Source organism: Falco peregrinus, chromosome 5 (genome assembly GCF_023634155.1).
Source record: "Falco peregrinus isolate bFalPer1 chromosome 5, bFalPer1.pri, whole genome shotgun sequence".
Classification (NCBI taxonomy): domain Eukaryota; kingdom Metazoa; phylum Chordata; class Aves; order Falconiformes; family Falconidae; genus Falco; species Falco peregrinus.
In genome coordinates this window covers 37,038,914-37,064,652 of record NC_073725.1, presented here as the reverse complement: position 1 = coordinate 37,064,652, position 25,739 = coordinate 37,038,914, and the positions used below count along the sequence as shown (strand labels likewise).

At 38.0% G+C, this 25,739-nt stretch overlaps 1 protein-coding gene across 1 annotated transcript in view; it reads left to right on the top strand.

The window, feature by feature from the left end:
- Positions 1-21,047, top strand: part of SDHAF3 (succinate dehydrogenase complex assembly factor 3) — a 34,599-nt gene extending 13,552 nt beyond the window's left edge. Inside the window, exon 2 of the mRNA XM_055805939.1 lies at positions 20,662-21,047. Coding sequence (XP_055661914.1) covers positions 20,662-20,865 — 204 coding nt within the window. The 3' untranslated portion in view covers positions 20,866-21,047. The remainder of the gene's footprint in view (positions 1-20,661) is intronic.
- Positions 21,048-25,739: the final 4,692 nt, after the last annotated feature.

Below are 25,739 nucleotides of genomic sequence, written 5' to 3'. Positions count from 1 at the left end.
TGGAAGGTTAGCATTGACAGCTACAGGTTCTTCTCCTGAGTGTATATTGTATGATTCCAGATAAATAGATATTAAGCTGTTTTGCAAGAAGTGGGGAAACATGGAAACGGTATTTCTGAACTGAGTGATGTGTTCATTAAACAGTTGAGGTTTGCTGTGTATTGAAACTCACATCCTAAAATAGCATTTAACTAAAGAATTGATCAAAAGAGGAATGTCACTATTAACTTTTCAAAGTTGAACAAACTCATGGTCATAGAGTGATATTTTGTGTGTGTCTAGCTTGAAAACGTATTTGGGGATTTTTTATCAGCATTTGTTTAATAATTACTTTACCACTAACCTGTTTTCCTAAAGGGCAATATGGACCTTGCTTTTATATTCGTCAGCTCTTCCTAGGAAATTTTATAATCTGCATTTTGTTTTATTAATGTAATTTTCAGGAAAATTTTTTTCTGATACCATCTGACGTTACAGCAAACTTGTTTCTATCAAGGACGTTTTCTGTACCATTGACTAGTATAAACTATCCAGTGATAACAGGTGTTTCACAAACTGAATTTTCTAGACATCAACTACTTCCAGCCCTTTAGGATTGAGGTTTTCTTTGGAATACATGTAAGTATAGATACACACTATACTAATATGGTGTATTTCAGGGGTTCGATGCCATCTGCTTCATTGAGTATTTAGCGGTTTTGACCTGCAGCAAAGCATATTGCAATCATAAGATGCTTTCAGTGGGTTCTTCTGAAATTGCAGATGTGCCAGACAGTCTTCTCAATGAACAGTAGCAATGTTGTGCTGCCTTCTGTAGGGATGTGGTTGAGTCATGGCCACCTAATCGGTAATATCAGTCACAAAAAATTGGAAGATTTTCCCTTTTTTTCTTGAGTTCCTGGTGGCAGAATTATCTATTGTTGATAACACTGATAAGTCCTTTAGGTTGGGAGGTGGCCAGTTCAGTGGTGATGCCAGTAGAGGGGCAATGAGTGAAATTTGAAGGAGTGAAATGAAGCGTAACAAGGTGTTGGCTGCCTGGATTATGGAATAGTTCCCGAAGGAAAAGAGAGGTTAGTCTGAAGAGCTGTTAGGTTAGTAAGAAGGAAAACCATCTTGGATTTGCTGTACTTTTAGTAAAAGGTATGTCGGACAAAATAATCAGCATTCCAACATGCTGCAGTTTGTAACACTGTGGTTGAAACAGAGGCAGGAGTCTGGAGGGGGTCTGCTAAATGCTTTATAGTTTTCTTGGCCTTTGATTTTGACTGCTAAATTGACATACATTGAACTTTCAAACTTTGTTACTGAATGTATGCTTGATTTTGCAGTGACTAGCCTTTTTGAAGGCCCTTGGATACTTTTTTGCAACATAACACTGTGGAGAACAAACTGAGAAATATTGTTGCCCTATCGTCACTGATAATTGGAAGGTATTTGTTCTGTTAATAAAATAAACACGTACAACAGAATATGAAGAATACTAGGTACAGTACTAATTTTTTTTGGTTTTTACTGAGTAGAATTGAAAATTAACAAATAGAAGATAAATTTGTATCTTGCTTAAGGACATAAAATACTTTTTTTTTGTTGTATTCAATACAGCATGGTTTTAGATGGTAATTTTTACTTAAACTATTCGTAAATATTGCTTATGGTTGAGACGGGAAACTAGATACACAAGGAAAGACAAGGAAATAGAAAAAAGAAAATAGTGGGAGTTTTTTAACTGGAAGAAAGTTGAGGCATTGCTGTATGATAGTAAGGGGGGAAAATAGTGAGGATTAATGAGATCACCAATCTTGCTATTGCTTACCTCACTAGGAAGTGTGGAGAACTTGCTGTAGGTGAAGGTGAAGTTCCTTTCAGCTCTTTTACTGAAGTATGAAGGTAAAGTCATTCATGTATCAGAGAGTTTGGTTGAGAGAAAGGAGTCTAAATTTTGCAGTTGAAGAACTTCAGCATTTATCTGTTTGCGTTGAATCAAAACTTTGTACTAATTCTGCTTGATAACATTGCTACATTTTGTCCCTTTCAGGTGGTGGTGTACTCTGCCACCTGGAGTCTTCACAGGCTGAGTGGTGAGGTTTTGGAAAAAACTATCCCCATACAAAAACTGCACATCACAGAGGAGATTCTAAGCCAGTACCAAGCAGTGTGTGAAATAAGCCTTTGATTTGGGAATACTTCTTTTGCAGAGTGGGGTGGGATCTGTTTGGTTGTTTGGCCCCAGCACTGCCAGGATAAAGCAGTGTCTGTACTGCTGAATCGGATGTGCGTGGGGCAGCTTTGCAGCTGGCAGTGAAACAGCCCAGGCTCACGTTAAACTCTTACCCTCCAGCCACATCCAAACTCCAAACTGCCTGCTGGGAGCAGTCCCTGATCTGTGCCAGCTCACCGACTGGGCCTGGGAGTTGCCTGGGAGAAAGCTAGTTATCCTTAATAAAAGCCTGTGGCAGGAACTGTGGCACCAAGCTTCCAGGGTGGGTGGTTGAGGTCTGGTACCTTCTCAAAGCATTCCCTGTCAGTGGTTTCAGTTGTTACTGCAAACAGAGCTCTGACTCCTCTGCTGTCAAGTGCAAATGCTTTTTTTTTTTTTTTTTTTACTGGATTTTTTCTCCCTTGCATTATCAGATTCTCACGAATCATTAGATTTAACTTTCTCCAGATCAAGAGTTGTCATCTCTGGATCTGTGTGTAGATCTGAGCCATTCTAAAACACAAGTTCTGAACTTTCTAGTGCTATTCTGTTGCTGGTCTGGTAAGATAAGGGGAGAGTCTCTAGACCTTTATGAAATTGCATGTTAAGCTGGGCACTATGTCTGTGTAGCAGCAGTTGTGAATGTTCTGGTCTGAATAGGTGGAAAATGTATTCCTGGAAGGAAAAGAAAGCAAAAAAACCCCCACGCTGGCAGTCTTTCTAGCCAGGAGGGATTGCTAGACATGTGTTTTGTTACTCTGCATCCTAGATCTGAAAAATGTTATTTGAATACTACTATTTCTTTAAAATTTAATTTCTGCTTCAATTAAATGAGTGTGTTCACTGGTATTAACCCTTTCAGTGTCCTCCTGAGAACATGTATCAGCTGTTGTTCATACTTGTTCTTTGCATTGATAAGGCAAGTAAGTGCACTTTTTCATCATTCCCTTTTACTGACCCACTTCTGAAATGTCATGGACCAAGTTTAAACTCTCATGGGCCACAGCAGATGAGACGATGACATTGTGGAGTTCATTGTGTGCAGTGCCTCTAAGAGGATGTGCTGCATGTGAAGAGCACCCCAGAGAAGCCTGGTTAAATTTGCTTGGGTAGTGATGGGTGTAGAGGAACTCCCAAGTTCCCTGGAAAAACTAGAGCTACTGTCATCTTACACAATAACCCAAGGATGAGCAGACAGCAAATACATTTTGTTTCTCTTTGGGTAATGCCACTTTGTGGATTAGGGCATTTCTCATTTATGCTATGTTATTGTTGAACCTAATTTGGTGAACTGGTATCTTTTAAGATGTATTGCTTGTAAACTTGGATCAGATATTTTTTGGGTGCTGTTGCACAATGTGTGTTGTGTTTCAAGTGGAAAGGTGGTTTTGTTCTTCCTTTTACTTGCATATTGTAGAAATAAAGCTTTAATGACCAGTTGAGTGATGAAAGTAGTAAATACAATCTGTGTTTCTCTTCTGAGAAATAGCTGCAAATGAAGCTTTGTGTTATGAAAGAATAGGATGGAAACTAGCTTATGCATGCATTCAGTAAAAGCTCATGTTTTGATACAGTTTGAATGAATCAGCAGATTATTTAGTGATGATAATATTCTATTGCTGATCTCTTAAGTATGTGAACTTGTCTGTCTTGGTGAAATTTGTAGGTGGTTTAGTTGTGTTTATACATTTGCCTTGAGGGGAGAAAAGAACTTTGTTAAAGTACAATATATTCAGTACTGGAACATTTGGAAAAAAACCCTTAAATCTGGTAATCCCTGAAACATAATGTCAGATTGAAATATAGTGTCAGATCTTATTTGTAACCTCAGACTTGTATTTTAAATATTTTTCACTTAAGAGATAGTTATTAAACTGTAACTTGGTCTAATCTTACCTTTTTAATGAGTAGAGTAATAATGCAGAGGTAGCCTGGAAGACCTTGGCTGGAAGGGACCTCTGGAGCCCCCTGCTCAGAGCAGGGCCATCAAATGAGGTTGCTCAGGGCCTTGTCAGCTCACAAATCCTTGAGTTTTGCTGTTTGGTGTAGAGGATGTGGAGAAAAGATTTGACTTACAGTATAATATTCAAATGTTAGCTGAGAAAATTCCCAGTTTCTGGTATTCAAGCAAAACTAATTATAATTGTAGAAGTCAGAAGGTCGTAATTTAAATCTGCATTCACAACTAAATGAAGTACAAGTGCTAACTGAGTACTCTGATAGTATGTGATCACTGACATGCCTCGGTATCCTTGGCGGTACAGCTAGTCACTTGTTTTCATTCCAAGAGTGCTATGTCCCAAAGAATTGAAAATCCTACTGTGTTGGGTTTTGCATAATTTGTTTAATATTATATATAAATGTAACTATGTAGGTATGATGTTGGCTGTGTGTTTACATTTCAACCATATGTTCAGTGTGCTTTAGTTTAGTTTATCTGATTTTATACTAAGACAAAAGTCAGCCATATAAATTATATATGTGGTTGAAAGAAGGGTTAATGTGCTAGGTTAATTTTTCTTTTGAAAATCAATTCCACAGTATCCAAAAGACTTAGTTCCAATATTTCATGGCATTACAGTTTTAGAATGCATTAGCTAGACTGATATCTAACAGTGCTTCACTCAATTTATTTAGTAGTCTAGCAGAAAGCATGCAACAGTGTGTAATGGATTTAATTGCAGTGTGAATGAGCACTTTGAATTTGTTTTATTTGGCTTTGTCTTTTTTTTTTTTTACCTTCAGATGTTCAGTTCTGTTGTGTGAGATGAAGTTCTCATGACCCCTTGTACAATATTTAGCATATCCCATTTGTTGATTAAAGCTTTTGGTACAGTGATGCATCTTTCACTGGCAAGTTACCAAGTTATTTGCCAAAGGTTTCCTTTTTCCTGAGTAATGAAACTTTTTTGTTTGTTTTCATTTCTGATTAGATTGCTTGTAGGCAGCATTTTTGAGGGGAGATAGGATCCTAAAGATGTTTCAAAAAGGTATCATAATTTTGACAGCAATTTTGGCAGAACTTTCCCAGGGAAATTCTCCACCCACCTGATGAAATAAAGCATTACTAAGCTGGGTTCTGCGAAGGAAGATGTTTTGCAAAGCTGTTATTTGTAAAATCACTGCTATAGTGGATACAGCAAGCAGCTCAGTGAACATGAGATCTGTTGTATTTTTCTCGTAAATAAATACAGTAGAATACGAATGATCCCATTGCTCCACCCCCCACCCCCCCGCGCCCACTGGCATACAGTTGTGTTTTCAGTGTTTTCCTCTTTTAAGAAACCAAAAATTCATGTTAAAATGTTATGTTTTGACATAGAAAAGGTAAGTTATGTTTTGTTCTGGTTTTCTAGGGCAGCAGTCAATAGTAAAGGCTAGTCCTGCACTCTTCACGGCTGGTGGACTTTGTTGTTGAATTTGCTTTAGTGCATATGCCTGCGGGTCAGAGATCCAGGGAGGTGGGGTGAGCTAGGAAGCATGGTGTGGTCAGGTCACCAGAGTGATGCCTGACCATGGCCCTGGAACCAGCCTGTGGAGGTGTCTGCAGCGTCTAGCTCATAGGGACAGTTCAGCAAGCAGCCCACAGGTGGATTTTGGTGTGAACAACTGTTTATTCTAGTCAACCCATCTTTTCTGCGGTAGAAATGGGGCATGTGCTGGGGTGGTAGAGGAACCCTCGCAATGATGCCTTCCTGTGCAGGGCCAGCACTCAGAGCTGTGACCTGCTGCCTCTGCGTGCTGTGCTCACCTGCTGCATCTTCGTGATACTGGTGAGTGAGAGGAGTTTCCTAAACTAAATCACTAAACAGATTTGGTTTGACTAGTCTGAGCTCTCCCTGGACTGGTGGCTTCACAAATGCGATAGGATTGGATGGAGGATTTCTCCCCGCCCTTTAGGAAGCATGACTGTTTTTCTTATATTCAGAGGCACATGAAACATTATGTGGGACAGGAAAACATGCTGATATTCTACACACACACCACCACCCCCCACCCCCCCCAAGACTGGAGTAAGCTCTGCTCACCAAGACCCCATAATTTACTGTCAGTGTGGTCCAAGGGAAGCATTGCTGTGTGGTAGGTGATGTAAATGTTATTCAAGATTATTCTACTGGTGTCTTCAGGCAACTTATTCGAGATTTTTTTTCTGTTTACTATCTTGGCCTAACTCTATAGTGAATCCTGTGACTAAATTAAAAAGCAGAGTAGCTCAACTGGGGGTTTATCTTAAACAGGTAGCTCTGAAAGCCATACTGCAGGGTGGAGAGTGAGGCAAAGCGGTCATGCTGATTCTCATGTAGCTGCCTGCTTGTGGGCAGATGTACACAAGACTTTCTTTTCCATATTTTTCTTGACTAGCAAGAAAAATACATTATACCTATAAACATCTCAAAAATAATTCAAGCTTTTATTGTTCATATAGCATTGCATTGCTTTAAACAAGTCCAGAGTAATTTTAAAGCAATGAAAATATAAGTTGAGATAATTAAAGACTGAAAAGTCTTGAAACACAAACTAAACCTGTTGAATAGTTTTAGTATCCTCTGACTGGTAGAAACCTTCAGGCCGCCTATTTATTCGCATCGTCAATGGATATCAAGCAGAGATTTTTCTAGAACTTATATATAGTCAGTTTGAAAACTTTTTGCTTCCTGATCATATAAAGTAGAAAAAGGACTTGTCTCTCAATACAGTATAAACAAACAGTGCAGCAATTTGACACTAATGATAGAACTATCATTGTATTAGTGCGGAGAGGGCACCTGAGCGGATGCAGATGTACCATACCAAAATGATTGAATGGTACTACTTCACTCAGAGCAGAGGTAGTTTATCTTGGGTTTTTTTGACATACAAGCAGAACTAATACGCTACACTTCCCATTCTTGATACCTACTCCGCAAGCAGGCTGCTTCTGCAAATGTTAATGCTTTACCCGTAGCTGAAGACCGTGGTACTTGGCTGTGAAAGCACTTGGGAGGCTGGCAGCTAGGCCACAGGGCTAAGATGGCTTGACCAATCTTAACATGGTGCATTTGTGTTTCTGAAAGTTTGCCTCGGTAATTTCCTGGTGCTGGTGTTTTTGCATTCTTTTAAATATGCTTTCCTTTACATTCTTGAGTTAAATTAACTTCTGTTCCAGTTCAACATGTGTTTTGGGATCAGATAGCCTCTGGTTGCACAGAGAAAAAGGAGAGGTTCTAGGTGGATGAGAATTTTTAGAAATAAGTAGGCAGTCTGGATTTTTGTTGCAGAAGCTTAAGGTTTTTTTTAACTGACTGTTCATTTCAAAATGAAGTATGTACTACTGTAAGCTATTTCACTTACTTGATTTCCGTCCCTTTATTACTTCCATACCCTGTCTTCCCTGTCATTTGCTAATTCAAAGCAAGATCTCTTTCCCAACTATTAAGTTGGGAAACCTCCTGCAATAGCAGAAACAAAAAAGAAGGAACAGAACGAGGTTTAGGTGAGTTAATTTTGAAGTATTGTATAGAGATTACAGGAGAACATGTTCAGGCTTGAATTCAATATGTATTTGATCTCCCCAAGAACAGTACAGAATACTTTGTGGAGTTTTTCAGAAATGCTTTCAAATTAGCTGTCTCTACAGTACTTCACTGAAGTTTAAAACTTGTTCAGCAGATCAGTGAATTTGCCTTTTTCCTTTTGTACTTAATCCCTTCAGTCCTGTGTGACAGCCCAACCCATACTTGCTGTATTGTGACAGACGGTCTAAAAATCCTCTTAAATGTCAGAGCCACTGGATAAAAGGATAAATAGGTAGTGACTTGCAGATGACTACAGAAGGTTTTTGTTTTTTCAGATTTGGGGGTTCCGATGTAATCAGTAGAGAGAGATGTATGCTCCTTTATAGCAGCTCTCAAACATACTGATTACATATTTGTTTTCTTCAATTAACTTCTGTGGCTACTTCTGAAGCAGTTCAGAGATTGTATAAAAGTCTGCAAGTTAAAAACCCTCGGTAGGATACATAGATTTGTAGGCTTTAGAGTTTTTTGACCTTAAGAAACTGCTAACAAAATCAGCACTATTTTAGAATTATGTTTAGAATGGGAACTTTTAATTTTTCTGACCCTTTTTGTCTGCACCATTGTATCAGAGGACTTTCTGGCTGCATGTGTGTTATATTACAATATTTCAGGAAAACAAAACAGAGTAAGGGACTTTCTATTGTAATTCTGAGAGCAGTAAAACTAAGGAAGAAGGAAAGGCTGTGATTTGTTCTGTTGATTGGAGGATATGACTTTCTAAACAGTTTATATTATTAACTGCATTTGACAGAGGTATGCTTATGTGTATACAAAGTGTATATTTCATCCAAAACTTGAACATCATTTAACATCTTTTGCTGCAGCAACAAGAACTTTAAAAATTTGCACTGGGTATAGCACAGAGACTGATGAGTTAATCTTTTTTGCCTTTTATTAACTACTATGAAGTACATGTTACTTGCAGTAATAAGCCTTCTTTCCATGGAGGGAGTTTACAAATATAAACCTGTATTTTGTTAGTTGTCTTAAGGAAAAAGTCAAGTTACATCGGTATGCATTTATTTTCATAGAGATGCCCTGTTGCTGCTATTTAAAAGCAGGAGGGATTGAATTGTAACCTAATGATTATGGTCAAATACACAAGAGTTATTTCTATAGAGTAGTACTTTCAAAAGTACTAGAGTGAACATGATACTTAACCTGAGTAGCACCCTTATAAGAAAACATCTGTGTTTCCCAGTGCCAATATTTTTTTTTATTTTTGCAACCATAACGAGTCTACCTGTGTGTAGGCTTTCTTTCACTGATGACCAGTCTCTGTGAAGAGCACACCTCAAAATGTTTGTGCCATGTTGAAGAAGCAGGTAGATAAACTTCAGTGACTCCTTGCTTGTCTATTTGAAACGCCTCCACAAGCACCCAAGTAGGGCTTGTCCCTCTGCCCTGTTGCTTAGAGGGACTGTGGCCAAGAAAATGAGTCTTTGGCTCAGTATTTTCAGTTGCCAGATTTGCTTTGCTAGATTAGTATCCCGTTGTATTGGAACAGGGAACGTAGAATATGTTCACTTAAAACTGGAGAAGTTTCTGTCTGTTTGTCCTAAGGGATGGATCTGACTTTTACAGTGATGACCTTCTGGTCTGTTTATTGAATATGGTCCTTGACTTTTTACTTAATTCATTCAAGCACATTATTCTTCTACAGGTCCATTAAAGTAAAAAATTCAGTGTACCCTGAGCAGAAGGGTTATTCGTTGTGCCAGGGAAATCAATACAAGATGCCTATTAGCAGATTAAATTTTTGTTTATTCTTGAGGTTTTCTTTGTTACTGTATTTGTTTAAGGTTTTGGCTCTAATGAGCATATAGGAATGTGAGTTATGGAAAAATAAGAATACTGAGTCTCTTTCAAATATGTATATGTAGACTTCAAATGCTTCACTGGGTATAAACTGAGTAGGAGAACATACGTGGAAAGTCTTTCAAGTGTCATCTGGGATACGTAATCTTTTGTATATTCTTAGTATCTAGCAGTCTGGAAACTAATGTGGTTGTCTTGGAAACAGCCTTTATTTTCCTTTTGTGAATATCTAGATGTGAAATCATTGTCTTCCTTGAAAATCTGGAAGTAATACTTCTGAAAGAAATAACTGCAAATTTAACATGGTTGTCCTCTATTAAAAGAATTGATACGGGAGTCTGTAAGTGATGTTTGCATTGTGTGCTTTAATTATAGGTGTGTGATTATGTTGCTAAAACAGTCTTTAGTTTTTTTTAGGTAAAATGCCTGTACTTAGTGGTGATATTAGTCTGGGAATTATCTGCAGTGAAGCACTTTGTCAAGATTTCCTAGCTTAATATTTAAATGGAAGTGTTACAGTATAACTGATGCATTGAGGAAGTTAAGTTTCTAAAAACGGACTGATACTGTCACTTCCAGACTTTTCCTTGACCTGCTTTAAATTAACAGCATGTGATAAAACCTTGAATATTCTGTGAGATTGTAGCATAGTATTTGCCAGACAAAGCATCAGCAGTAGACAAAAGCACAGGGTGGCTTTCTTACTAGCCTAAGAGCTGCCATGCACAGCGTAAAATGTCAAAGCAAAAGAATTATTTCTTGAACTCAGTTTCTGTATTTCAAACCACTGAGAATTTGTTAGGATTTATATGAAAACGTGAAACAATGTTCTTGAAAGAAGTTTAACTTTTCCAGTCTGTAGCTTGTTTGTCCAGTCACAGCAGTCTGAGAGTTTGGTATTAGTAACAGTGTAATTAGATCAGAGTTTTTACAGATGAAGGTCCAGACTGAATAGTTTTCCATGTTTTGTTGTTGTTAACTATGTTAAGTTTTAATGGGGTTTTACTATACTTCTCTTTCAAGTATTTTTGTCTCCAATACCCATATAAAAGGCTTTCAAACACTGTATACTTCAGAGAATTTTTTTTTTATCCTTTCATAAAAAAGTCCTTTTTTTCAGTGGAGCTCACACTCTAAATGATAGAACCTGTCCAAGGGAAGAGATTCATGTTCTTTTTGAGTCATTGGAACCCGTTTGTGTGACCATCTCCGTTGTTCTACCTCCTATCCCTTCCTCCTGTGCCGTTTTGTGCTGCATCTGCATTTCAGATTGGTCTATTTTCAGAATGTAATTAGTAATTTATTTTTTCTTAAATGTTCGTTTTTTTGGCTAGTATGTTCAGATTTTTTTCCCCCCTTCCTTCTTCCCTAGAATGAGCTCAAGCTTGCTATTTAAGGCCTGAGGTGGAGCTTATTAACGTGAGTGGAGAGGATCTCAAAGACTATGGTTGTTAGGAGATGATGCAAAAAGCTTTTAGTGACCTAGATTTTGGCCCTGGTGTACAATACTGATGTAAGCATTGTGCATCCAGAAAGAAATAATTAATCACAGCTTGTTTTCCCACAAATGACAGTAAAGTGACTCTGATGTACTGTAGTGCCGTTGTGCTCCATTTCAAACTTAATAGCATTTATATATGTTTACCTTGATGGTCAGGCCACAGACTTCCCACTTTCACCTCAAATTATGATCTCATAAGGCTTTCATGAAAAAAAAGATTAAATAACATGTTATTTAAGCTATAAACAATGCTGAGTTAATCCTTGAGTTTTTTTCACATTCCTCTAAATAAATGTCATTTTTTCCAGTTTAACAATATTAGTAAACTGTTTAAAAAAAAGTAGTCTATTTTATACCTTCCTGATCAAATAATAATTCTCCATGCTGATTGCTAAGTATTACATAATTATATTGCCTGGCTCCATTTTAGCTGAAAAATTTTTCATTCTCTCCTCCCAAACTGCAAACAAGCAAGCAACCAAAAAAAACCCCAACCCTTATATGTTAACAGTTCTGTATAGTTGCGGTATGTGCGTTGTTGTGTTACTGTGATCACTATCCTGAAATCTGGTCAATAATCACATATACTAGCATCCTTCCTAAATCTCCTGGGAAAATGTGATCCTGTTAAAGTTCTTGTGGCTCTTCCTTTTAGATTAACTTTTAGAAAACGTTGATATTTTCTGACTGTTCCCATTTTTTACAATCCAGTGACTTTGTCCTGGAGAAATCTGTTTTACCTCTGTGCATTGTAATTAGGAATGGTGACATGGTCTTTCATCCCCAGAAATTAAAATATATATAATTCAAAGTTTTCTAAGGATGTGATTTGCTTCAGGATGTTGCTGAGTCTGACTTCAGCAGCATTGCTCAAAGATAAAATAAACTCCAGGGGAGAGATTATAGATTAATTCAAGGAGAAGTGGCATTTTTGTTGCCTTTTGTAATTAAAAAAACACAGAACAAAACAACTAATGAACACTTTCCTTTTACCATAAGAAAGGAAGAAGGTTGATTGAAGCCAGTCATCTACAGCCAGTGAGAGAGAGAGATACCTAGCTGCTTTCGCAGTGATGAGACCCACATCTCTGGAGGACAGTGTATGCAGTCATCACATGTTTAAGATGGAAGTTTCTCTTTCTGATGCTTAGCACGAAGACAACCTACGTCTCTAATTTCACTCAGACATGAAATATTTAGATGTAGACAATCCCATTGCAAGTGCTAGGCTATCCTCTTGGCTTGAAATAGCCTCTACAAATCTTTCCATCTAATAATGGACTGAAATACAAAATAGCTTATCCAAGCTGCTTTTTGCACAACTTGTTTTTAGAGCTTCTCATTAATTAAAGTTAGCTATATTTGTTAGAAAAGGGAGGATTTTATTTTACCTGCATTATTTTCCTTTGGGGGTAGGAGATGTATCCTGTAGTGAGATGGATTCTCCACATTTATGTTCTTGAAGAGTATTTGAGGAACTGGTTTGGCCTCTGGCAAACCATGTCATTTTTATATCTGCTATGTTTTGCATTTGTGATTAAATGAACTTTGTGTACTGCTCTGCTGTCCGTGTTTTTCCTTCCCTTTCTGGAGTGCCACCGTAGTGGCTGCCTCAGCAGAGGGGCAGGGACAGTGGCTGTGAGTTAACAACTCTGGTTTAGTCCCATTCTGGTTTTTTTTTTTTCCCTTTGGGGATTCCTCAGCTGCCCTGCTCAACAGGTGGTGATGCACAGGCAAAGAACAGGGATCTTGCCCTGGGAGCAATGCAGTGTGCACTGTTGCTATATTAGAAAAAAATGCTTAAAAAAATCTGGTTTTGTTCTTTCACATAATCTGAAGTTTAAAAAAAATTGTATGAAAGTGTGCTTTCCTTTAATTTCTGAAAAGAGGGCTTGCATTTTTTTAAAATAGTAATTTTTCAGCTTTAATAAAAATAAATTATTCTTTCTGGCAAATTTTTTGATTCTAATATGTGCTTAAAGTTTCAATGTAGTGTACTTATGGTTGGTCATATAAGCTACTCAGTCAGTTTAAGTGTTCATGTTTTTATAAATAGCAAACCTCTTAATAAAACATACCTATTTAATATGTTATGTCCTAACTTCTGCTTAACTGAACCCTTCTATTATTAATGGAAAATATGAAGGATGGCTGAAATTTGAAGTGTAACAGAAATGGCAGTTTTTAGCTTGTCTGTTTCTTTACGTCTAAAAGCTGTCAGAAGGTGGTAAACAGATCTCAGAACAGCAGTGTTTATAACCAAATTGCTCTCGTGAAGTATAGATAAATCGTTTAACAGAAGAGCTAATTAAATCTGTAGCCTGTAGCGTAGCCACTGACATCCTGTCCATTAGCAACCCTGGTGCTTCACTCCAGCCACAGAGCTTGAGTTTATAGTATGTTTAATTTGAGTGACAGAGGTTTGTGTGTAAATGCAAAGAGAATTAGAATATTATTTAAGTAATACCTCAAGATAAGCAGTGATGAACACAGGACCTGAAAAGTATTTGCTTGCTTACCTCTGTTGTTGCAGCCTTTGCTGCCTGCAGCACCGTCTGAGTTCTCCGACTGCAGCTATGGCTACCTTAGCCCAAACCACGGGCTGTTCTATGGTGTTCTTTAACATATCCATGCTGGGAAAATCTTCCTGGTTTTGAAACCAGAAAACTTAGTGTTACTTTGCACGACTGTGCCTCACTTAGTAGATATTAAACATTTTGTTGATGGATTCTGTGCTGTGACATTGGTAATGAAAGGGATGCTAGAACAAGAAAACATGAGGAAGAACATTGGTTTCTATGACAAATAAGTTTGTAGCTGTAGCATAACCATATTTTTATGATGACAAACTTGTTTGTAATACTTTATTTAACTGGAGCACAATGTCATTTTAGAGGCCTTAATGTTGCTTCAGAATGTGAGTTTTCTGCTGCACTGGAGCTGTAGTATCTGTGGATGAAACATTTGGCCTTATACCTTTTGGATGTTGGTGTTTTCCAGGGTTACATGTAAAGTCCTACAGCATTTTCAGAAATAGAATGCTCTTTGAGATCTCCCTCTTTTGCTCACACTACAGTTGTTATTCCAACATTTTTTGCACAACTACCCAGTAACCACTCTCCCTACATCTAGGCTTTCGGCTGGAGTAGCATTAAGCCAGTGCTGAATGTTTGTGGAAGTTCCTCTTGCTAAGAGTTGCCTCTGGTTTGCTGTTACCTGAGCATTCATCACGTGTGACTTAAATACCAGAAGAGAAAGTTGTTTTTTGACATTCTGTCAAGACTTGCAGTAGGAGCTGGACATCTTTATTCCCCGGAGGTCCTCTGCTGTGCTGGGTACCTCAGAACAAAATTCCCATCTTCATTCTGTGCCCTTTTCCCAGCAATTACTATTTTAATTTTCCATGTAACAAATTGATAACGCCAGCCATATGTCATTACCTGGTATTATTCAAATACCATCTGATGAGGATTTTCAAAAGCAGGAGGAAGGCTTACTCACCACCCTTTATAGTATATTGACTTTTTTTTTTTAAAAAAAGTGATCATGGTGTGTCCTTTACAAAAACGAAGGTGGTTTGAAATGATCTGGTCATATATTGTTCCTGTTAGAGGATGTGTGACTTCACGTAACTGTTTATTCAGATTAGATAATTTCTTTGACAGTAATTGTATTTTATGCAATTTTAAAAATATTTATTTGTTATTTAAAATGGTCTTATAGGGTGAAGTATAGGATGGCTTAATGTGTATACGAAAATATCCACTGAAATTCTGTATTAAACTGAGCTTAAGTGTGGTAGAATTTTCTTGGTTTGTTATTATATTTCTAACTATACTCACAGCTTCAGGTAAAATATATGAAGATGCTCTGGAATTCCGTGAGGTGCATCTCCTATTTAAAAATCACTCTAGAAAGATTTTGTCTTTTGCTGATACTTGGTTTAACAAGCAAAACAGTTTTGTAGTAAAAATACAGTAAATCAATTGCAGAAATCTATCTGAACATGCATAAAGTAATTAATTCAACATATCTCTGTACAATAACAGGAACAGGTTGTTCCTTGCTGTGCTGTTTGTTCATAGTTGTTTCTTCATGCTACTGTCCCAGCAGCATGTGTTTGATTTTGCTCCTAGTAGTAGCAGCAGCATTTGAAATGCTGCAATTTTAAGTTGACTTCCAGGGAGTGAGGAGGGTGGCCTGTCAGGCCATGCTTGTTTTTTTGATGTCACTCAGAGAAAAATCAACTTAAAATAGTTTGATAGTCCTTCTCAGTGCCTGACTGTGCCCTGTGTGTTTAACACATCTCAGAGTAGCAGCTTGTGATCTGGTAATGTTGTTTATCAATGTTGTCATTAATTTGACTGCAAGAGGAGATAGCCTTTTGGAACAGATGAATATATTAGCTTTATATTTTAACTGCTTGAGTGAGATTAAAATTTTAGACCTTTTCTTAAGAGAAAATCTGGCAAGAAAGTGAATCATACAGGTAGTTACTGTAAACAGACATATCCTGCCTTTTTCTGTCTAAATGAATCTTACAGGATTTTTGAAGCAGTTGTCTAAAATGTATCATTGTACATGTTGAGGAGGACACCAAAAAACCCAGAAATTATAATTACCATTCTTCCTGGTGAGAATGGGCAAATAGACTCAACCCATTTAATCTTATGATTAAATCATAAATGTCTATCAGCATTTTATATTCACGTGTGAGATAAATATCAGCATGCACTGGACCAGGTAGGAGTACATCTGGCAGTCAGGGAGAGTGGGGCTTTTGGTTCTGTGATTTAATCCTTTCTCAACTTTGAAAACAGCAAGGCTGATACCCTTTCTGTAATGTGTGATATTTTAAAACCTCAAATTTCACCCATCCCCTTGCCCTTTTGATGAATTTGTGCATTCTGTGGATGCTTATGAATCAGAGAGCAGAGGAAAATGGTGCACTTGCTTCAGTCAGTGAATTTGAATAAAATCCCCTGTGGTTATTGACTACAGCAAATACTTTCTGTGTTTTTTTAGAAATCACTTGGGGGTTCAAGAATTTAATAACGTCATAGGATTTTAGGAGAGCCTAATGGCTGGATTCATCTTGCATGCTGTAGATGCCAACATGATCTGTGGGCAGAACCAATATCTCTAAGGAGTGCATCAGAGCATTCAGGTGAGGCATCTGCCTCTCTTCATCGGCGATACAGAGAATGTTTCAGAGTGTCTCTCTGGCCGCATGTACTGTTGGCAATGCGGAGACCTGGCCAGTCTGTACCTCAGACTGTTATCCTAATTTAAGACTGGGATGGATACTGGGAGGAGCCGGACTCTGAGGGTGTCTGTGATACGGATGGCCAGCATGCTGGGATCGAACAGTGTATAAATCAGCTTTTGGTGGTCAATGGTTAGAAGAGGTTGTCTTGACTTGAGCTTGATTCTGACCCTCTTTGTTTCTGGTAGCAGTCATATACAAGGGGCAAAGGCTTTAACCATTCAGCTTTTTTTTTTTTGTTTGGTCTTTTTCATGTAGGTGCCCAGAAAGTATACAGCTGGTGCAGGCAGAGCTACTTACAAAGAAACAGCCAACAATCCTGAAAAACCTAAGGGGCAGAGATTGCCCTTGACTGACCTGCCACGCTTGACCCTCCATGCAAGGGAGGAGAGAGCACCTGTGTACCTCTGCCATCCTTGTGTGTGCTGAGCCTAGCTCTGTGAGGATGCAGGCTTACTTGTCTTCCATTTTGTCTCTCGTGTCTCTGGTTCTGTGAGCACAGTGTGAACTGTAATTGAAGTAAGATGCCCTGGGAAAATCTGCCAAGGATTTGTGTCATGATTGACAAAGGAGTTTTGTTATATTTGGAAGATGGAGTTATATGCAAAATAAAATGAAAGGTAGAAGTGATTTTCCTTGTTTGATAAAGCTAAGTAAAGGTTTGTTTCAGGTCAGCTGGTAGGGGAGATGACACTAAGTTAAGTTCTGTATCTGTTAAGTTCTAATGAAAACTAGAGCATACACAAAAATGCTGCTCCTCCTTATTGCCTGGGATGCACTGTGATCGTCATATTTTGTGACCAAAGGTATAGTATTGCAAAAACAAATGTTAGCTTGCTTTTTGGCTTGTTTTTTGGGTGGGGTTTTTTCAGGTTTTTTTTGTTTCATTATGCTTTTAAAGCTGTTACTAGACTTTGGAGCTCAACATATTAGAGTTCATGTGCAGTTAGCAAAATGGTGCGTTTTCTGTGTAGAAGCTGAATCTTAAATTACAGAACTCTGTACTATGTACTAGCAATTTATGTGGTACCTTTCTGCAGATCACTGATTACCTACTAACAGTATGAATTTCTGAGGGAACAGTAATGTGTTAAACACTTAAATATCCCAAGCTTTGTTCATTCCTCATCTGGCATTGCAGGCAGGGAAAATGAGGTATGCCATATAGTTGATCTTTCCCCAGTGCTTTTGTAAAGGCTGAAACGTATTTTCTTTGGTGCATCACTGCATTTGGTAAAATGAGGTGATAAAGTTCTGTTTTCTGTCGTGAGCCAACCAAAACCCAGCGTGTTTTCAGGGTCCAGTTTTGAGGTTTTGTTCACATTGCAAATTGATGTGAAACTGCAACTGTTGAGGCTTTCTGGCATGTACTTGTTCAGCTAGAAAATGAGTGGGGAAAAAAGAGCCAGTGGTGACGTGTCCAGATGGGAGCACGCTGGTGTGCTGTGAAGCAGAACACCTGGCATCAAGGCGTGGGGAAAGGCAGTCCATCGCTGTGTGTCTGGATTCAGGGCAGCTCTGAGAGCGGGTGTTGCGGCTTTGTTGAGGACCAGCACTTCTGGATTCTTGAACGCTGATGCTTTGTGAAATGTGATGGTCTGATGTTAGATTAAAAAAAAAAAATTAAAAAAATGTTGCAGACTCTTTACCAGTAATTAATTTTTTTGGAAAAGATGGTCTTCTAGTCAACAAGGTTTGAAAAATTGTAACTGGTCTTTAAATGGCCTTCAGTTAATCCTCAGTTCTGTGGCCGATGCCTGCGGCAGTAGCCCCAGGTTGCTCTCAGGTGGTTGATTGTCAGTGGTGGCGAGGGCTTTTCTTCTACTGTAGAACCTGCACAGGGTTTGTACACGTAGTTAGGTGTCTTGATAAGGCATGGAGAGTTTCATGTGGTTTGCTTTCAGTATTGTTCCTGAATTATGCGCTGTGAATGTTGTTTGGTATAATGGAAGTGTCATTTTTTTGGAGTCCAGAGTCAATACTAACTAGATTGTTCTGTGCAGAAATTTGAAGATGGAACGGGGTGGAATAGTTCGTGTGTAACACGTTGGTGTGTTACTGATCTGCTGACATCTGTCCCTCTGTCTGGGTGAAATATTCTGTGAATCATGAAGCGAAGGCTTTTTAACCCATTATTATTTTTTATCTTGTTACTGTTTGATTGTTCAGTCATCAGGAAAAAATTTTTTTTAGTTCCTTCTAAACCCTGGACTAATTCTACCATAAGGTAATACCACTGTAGGATTACTGCAGGAATTAACTGTAGTGTTGCTGTCCTGAACGCATATTTAATGGAAAAAGGGGAGAGGTGTTGTGAGGAAGAACCTCAGTGTTACAAAACTGTTGTTATTTTTCTCATTAGGTAACTGTTAACACAATGTTCTAACACTACAGATTTCTCTATTAGGAATGAGGAATCAGTTTAGTTCAGAGTCTGTATTAATAAAAAATTGCATTTGTTTGCCCAGGTTGTTTTATCTATCTATTTTCTTTAAATAGCCATGAATTAAGCTTTGCAGGACTGGTAAGATCCTGCTGACTTTGGAAAGGCTTGACATCGTCCATAAACAATGTAATGCATTTATGTTAGTAAATATTATCATTTTATAATTTATCACATGCTCATGAATAACATTCTTCCTTCTTACCGACTTCTCCGGAATTATTAGAGATACAGCTGAAGCAGTGGCTTTAGTAGCTTTGTTAGTAACTGGATTAACAATTCAGTATGCAATAATGATGGTTCCTTTAGCTGAAAACTGGAAATTAAAATAACGCTTATATCTCATTGCTATAAGCCTGTGCTTTTGAATACTCCTGATATTTAACCCTTTATTAAAAAAAAAGTGTTACCATGTAACACGGTTGTCATTCTCATTCATTCAGAGTACAGGTGTTTTTTTAGTTCAGTGTCTTATACTATATTCAGAGTTGTGCTTGAAACCTTAAGGTTGCTTTTAAGAATACTTTACTAAAGTAGGAGAGAAGCCCATATTTTTCCAATAAAAATCAACTTTTGAAATCAGTGTCTTAATTGTGGGCTTTGTTTTTAAGATCCTCTTATGAAAAATGGAAGTCTAGGCTCCCTTCCAACCCAGTGTTGAAATGCGTGCTTAAGTTTAAAACAACCAGGTAGGTTCACTGACTTCAGTGAGTCTGCACGCTGTGAGGCTTTTCACAAATTCACTCACTACAGCTTCTTGAAGAGCTGCTGCAGCAGGGCTGGTGCTGGGCAGAGCAACCCGGGGAGCGCACAAAATCCATACTGATGGGCTTTGAACACAGTGTGTCAGTGGTAGCACCACTAACTGAATTAGATTTGCAGAACTGCTGTCCTTGCAAAACATCAAGTGTTGGACTTTAGAAAAGTTTTAATGGTCAAAGATTGCTCCAGAGTGGTGAGAAAGCAATTTTCCAACTGTGCCCACATTATTGGTGCGACCTGTTGGCCACCTGCATTTCTGCTGTTGAGAAAGTTTTGCTTTTGTAATGGTCCTCAGCCTGGTATTGATGTAATACATACTGACCATTTTGCCTATCCACTGACGTAAATGCTGTTATTTAAGAAAACATTGTCCGAATGCTTTCTGTTACAACAGGATTGAAAGTAAGTCTGATCAAACTTACTTATGGTTGACACAGTACAGAAATGGGGTTATCATTTTCTTTTTTCCTTCGGGAAAGGAGCATGCAGTATGGAGGTATCTGGCCTTGAAACCCCTTCTTAATCTCCCCTAACTTTTAATATTGCTAATTTATTCCAAAACAGACTGGCAGAATGACAGAAGTCTCACAGTTGCTGAGTTCCTGCTGCCTTTGGAGCAGTCCAGAGCTGGGTGCAAATGACCTTATCAGTTCCCAGAAATGCAGAGAGGGGTTAGGCAGAAAGGATTAGGGCATTTGTCTAACTATAGATTGCTTTTTCTAGTACATACCTTCAAGAATAATGCTCTTCCAGATGTTTTTACAGAGTGAACCCTATTGACATCCTGCTAGATAGAAAACATTTTAATAGTTGTAACTACATAAATATAGTTGATCTATAATTAAACTTTGTTATGTTTTCAGTAGTAGTACGTGATATGACAGAATTAATCTTACATATGATACATATGTTAAACTAGCCACATGAAATTGACCATAGATACTAGAGGTGTCTTAATAACTCCTCTTTCTTATAAGAAGTGTATTTTTTTTGTCATTTGGTGTTGATTAACAAACTATTGTAGAAGATTGAGTAAGAGTGTGCAGTTATGGTAAAATGGTATTAAAGTTGACCTGAATCATTTTTTTGACCTTTGTATTCCTTCCTCCTTAGAACTATGCAGCAGTGATACAGCAACAAATTAATGAGGACAAACAAAACTTGAGAGAAAAGACTGTATATGGAATCCAGCTCACAGAAGAAAAACTTCATGACTTCCGTGATGAACAGATTGGGCAGCTGAAGGAACTGATGGACGAGGCCACCAAACCTAATAAAAAGATTGGTATTTCTAAAGACTCAGAACACAAAACCTGAAAGGTTTTAAAAATTGTTGTAATGCATAGAGAAGCATTTTGAAAACTTCCTTTTCCAGTCAGACTTGAATGTGGTTTCTGTGGAATAATGGGCACTGCAGATGCCATAACTTGTCTGAAATGGATGTCTCTAGCTGTTTGGCTTTATATGCAAGAATAAATGTTAAAATGGTATAATCACAATGATTTTATGTTAATTGCAATATTTTTCCCCCCCTCCTAATGGAAGGTGGAGACTTAAAGAATTTGGTAAAAGTAAATTGACATTTTTAAAATAGGAAGTTTTATTTTTTTTTTTTTATCTTTGTACTGATAGGGCACAACGTCTTTCTGTTTGTCTGTCATTCTCTGCCTTAATGGAAAAGATGCAATTAGCATTTGTTTTCTGATGTGGATTCAGTAGACAAAGAACAAAGATACGGTACTAGAGTGGATTTGTTTTGATGGGGAGAAATGAGCAGTATTAGAAAAACATACTGCTGTTGAAATTGAAAGTTGTTTTTCTTCTTGAGCTTTATTGTGGAATGTGTTTTAAAATAACTGATGTAGTTCATTATAAAATTGACCTTGAAGGAACCACTGGCTTATGAAGAAAATCCTGCATTTTTTTCAAAGCTAGACTTGGGTTATTGTTACTATCTAAAATGTTTAAAAAGCATTCATGAGTTGGTTGTACTGTAGTTAGAATTCAAAGGCTTTTTAAAAGCTCGGTAACCCATCTTAGTCAATATTTTATATAGGTCAGAATTTGTAAACTCCTCAATCACAGAACTTACTTGTTGATAATACTGTATGACAAAAATTAGTAATTTATTTGTAATAAGTCAAGTCTTTGTCAGGACAGTGTGTGCCTGCCTATTGTAATACCCTGTTGGGACTAAGGAAAGTTCTGGCTTTTTATCTGCTAAGAAAAACACACCCTCCTTTCTGTGCAAAAGACAGCTTTCATTTTTGCATTTCAAACCTAGTTTTATATTATTAGTTTTGTTCTATTTCTGGACCTTTCCCTGTCTGTTACCCACAGTGTGTTCAAGAGAACATAATTTCTTTCCTCTTGGGGGATAACAGCTTTGACAAGTAAGCACAGTTCCATCTGTCTCAAGTTGTAACAACATGCTGTTTGCCAAAGCTATGCTCCTGGATCCTAACGGGGGGCAATTTGTGGAGCAGCCTGCTTCTCTCTCCCTTACTTCTCTTCCCAATTCTTTACTAGGATTTTAGGTTGCAGGTTGGCCATTTCTATTAAAAGTCCCGTTGCAAGACTCCTGGGTAAGGAGTACTTACAGTTGCTTTGCTACATCTTCCTCTGGCAGCCGCAACCTTTGTTGCAGGTGCTGTAGGGACATCATTTAGTCTCAAGGGCCTAATCCAGACAGGATCGAAGAGCAGTGATGACATCCAGACTGCAGGACTGAGGTTCACAACTCCTGGTTCCTGGTGCTTCAGGGGCATGGTTGGAGAGAATGGCAGCTCCCTTCTGGCCTGCTATGGACCGAGATCTTGCCCCAGCGTGAAAGTGGGAAGCAGATGGGATGTACGCTCAGGGAGCTTGAAAGTTGTCTCTGATACTGCCATTCATACATATCTAAAGCTATTTTCCTTTTAAACTTCAAAGTCTGTAAAAGTCCAACCCAGCTCAAGAGTTTAGGGCATAAGGATGTATTCTGTTGCACGTCTATCAGATGTACATTAACCAGTAATTTCCATTACTGGATCTACGCAGTTTTAATACCAAAAGCAATGTTTGGGTGTTAACAGAGTTTGTTTCCTCTCCTTGATCACTAGCACACATCTGCCTGCTTTCCAGTCAATATCCAGGTTGCTTCAAATTTATTCCCAATACTGCAATTCAGAGCATAATTATCTTTATCAACACATTTAATGAAACTTGTTAGTTCAATGAAACTAGCTAAAATACTTGTTTTGCATTTGTCTACTCATGTGTGTACCTAGATAATGTGCATTTCTAGAGGCTAAATTAATTTATAATGAAAATTCTCTAATGTATGAAAAATCTAAGCTTGTAATGAGACCTAAAGTGAGTTGGAGGTGAGGGTAAGCATCTTTAGATCCACAGTCCCTTTTTAAGGAAATCTGACATTTTTTTCTGCCATTCCCAATGATAGCTCATATTTTGTACAATGTTTGCATTCTTGTTTTAAACAAGTCTTACAAAACCCAAAATTCTACAACAGGAATGAAACATCTCTAAAGATTGCTGGCTTTAAGACAGCCAGTGCTAATATTAAGGAATGCGCTGATCCAAGAAGTGCTTACACAAGTGTTGGGCATGGGTGGCCCCACAGAAGCTCTGCAACACCTACACCACCATGCATGAGTGAAATTCTTTGATTTGCAAGTGTAGTTAATGACAGTTAAATTGAGGAAGAGGATGAGATTCTCATCCTGTCCACAGAAGGGTAGAGCAACAAAGATGCTTTGTCCTTAGTTTTATTTTTTTAAGGTGTAGGGTACTTTCTGTGGGGAATTTTACACAGGGTTTGATGGATAATGAAAGCATCCATCAAAATTACTTGAAAACTACAAGCAACATGCTAATTCAAATGGCAGAAGAGTTGCTTAGAAAAAAGATACTAACCACCTTGTAATGAAAAATAGCTATGATCACTTCAGAAATGAGTACAAAGTGTTAAGCTGTGTTCCGTGTGCGTTGGTGTGAATTGCTGTTTCACAACTAAACACTGAAAAGCTCCTACCGCCCTTAAAGACCTCTCTCCATTCAGCTTATCCATTAAGAAAGATCCTTTGTATTTTGTTGATCTTAAATCCACTTGGCTCTTCTAGAACTAAAAGAGAGGGATAAAATTCACTGGTTAATTTGGTTAAACCTTGTCTCCTTGTCTGTGGTAACAGTTAATGTGATCGCCTCGCAGCTGGTAGGAGTTGAAGGGAGCTGAAGTTTTAGATAGCTGGAAAAGGCATGAGCTGAAGTCTTTATCGACAAGCAAGCAGTTCTCAGAAATCTGTCATATTAAAAATTACCAGTTTTGATATGCAAAATATGGTTATGCATCTTACAAAGAACAGCCAAAAATTTCATTCTTTCAGTGTTTTATTATTTCTGCAAAGTAGGTTTATGCTTTTTTTAACTGGATGTCCAGCAAGAGCTATTAGAACATGATTTTCTCGCTTAAAAATAAATTAAAAATTTAACATATTGAAGGTAAGATTTAAGAAGTAGTTTCATTTCTCAGCTATTTGAACTTCCTTTAATATTTTTGAATTATTAGTGGGCTTTCTATTTCTTCATCTTGGATATGTGTTTATGAGAGGCTAGTTATTCACCAATGATTCAATGGCCAAGTTTTCATTGGCTTCTAGGTAAAAAAATTGAACAATTAGTGAAGGAGCAATACCATGCCTTTTCCTGCCTGTTACCTATTTTAATTTTTATTCTCTATAGTCAAACAAATAGCAAAGAGAGGGCTGAATCTCTCAGCAGACTGATTTACTCGAAGTGTGAACACAGAGGGTCCACATACCTTTGAGGGAAGGTGAAAGCTGAATCACTGTAAAAGGCATCTTCCATTCGAGGGCGAAAGATGTCTCTACATGCTGCCCTCCTTAACTGTTGATTTTCAGACCTCTTGGAAAGGGTTTCAAGGTAAACCCTTCCTGCTGGAGGATACAGATGCAGCAACACAGGTTTTGTAACAGAACTGGCTGACCCACCTCCTAGTGACGTGTGTCCTGGTGCTGGACTGGGCTTGGTGCGTCTGCCAGCGTTGGGTGCCCAAGAGCCTTGCAGTGAAGAACCGTGTCGTGGGAAGTCTTCTGCTTTGAACCACACCAGGAAGTTCACTGTAAAGACTGATGTAAGCCACCTGACTGGTGACAGGGTGACAACAACTGCATTTGTAAATCATCTGCTCTTGTTCATGGAGGTTACAAACCTGCTGCAAAACCACTGGCTTTGGTAGGAGCATTTTCAGCAGTTCCAGTGGCCACAGCTCTGCCCTGGGAACAGACTCGACGGTGCTGTCCTTCCAGCTTTTCCAGTGGTTTGTGCCTAATGATTAAGGCACATGAAGGTAACAGAATTGAATTTAATTTGGATACAACCGTTATATAATACAAAGTATTATTTGTTGATTGAAACTGAGAGCTATAAGCCAACATATAAAATCAATGTCTGAATGACTTGAGAACAGAATGGTTTTGCCACTTGCAGCAGTGTGTGTTACGAGTAAAAGGTGTTTCATCCAGGCCATTTATGTGATACCTGCTCCCACAAAACAGATAACGTGTGACTGGGGAGTTCGGTGTTTAATCTGCACTCTAACAATTTCAAAGCTAGTACTTGAGGCTATAAAACAAAATTCCCATATTTAATAAAATGACCTTTAGTTACTGAATGTCTTTCAACTTGTTATAAATGCTGAGGAACAGTTAGAACTGATTTGAGAATTTCTATTTCATTCTATTTAACTTTATAATGTGAGCACATGCTACCGGATGGTGGGAAAATGGACCTGCCTGAAATATCTTAAAATGACAGTTTCATGCCTCTTAGGCAAAATCTTGCAATCCTTTACCACTGGAAAACTGCAACTTAAAATGGTATTGCACAGTGCTCCCAGGAGGTACTCTCAGGTACAGTAAAAAGGAAAATTCATTTGGGGCTTTTCTTTACAAACAATGAAACTCAAATCTGCTTTGTTTTTCTTTTGAGTTAAATTATGATATTTCTGTCCGGTTCAACTATTCCAAATTAATATTGTGAATTGGAAGATCAGTTTGGAAAATAAATTAAGTACATTTTAATGTGCATTGAGGTACAAGAAGGTTTGTTCGGGTGCATCTGTATTTCAGCCTGCTTTTGTTGTCCTTGTCATGCTGTTGATGGCTGATTTC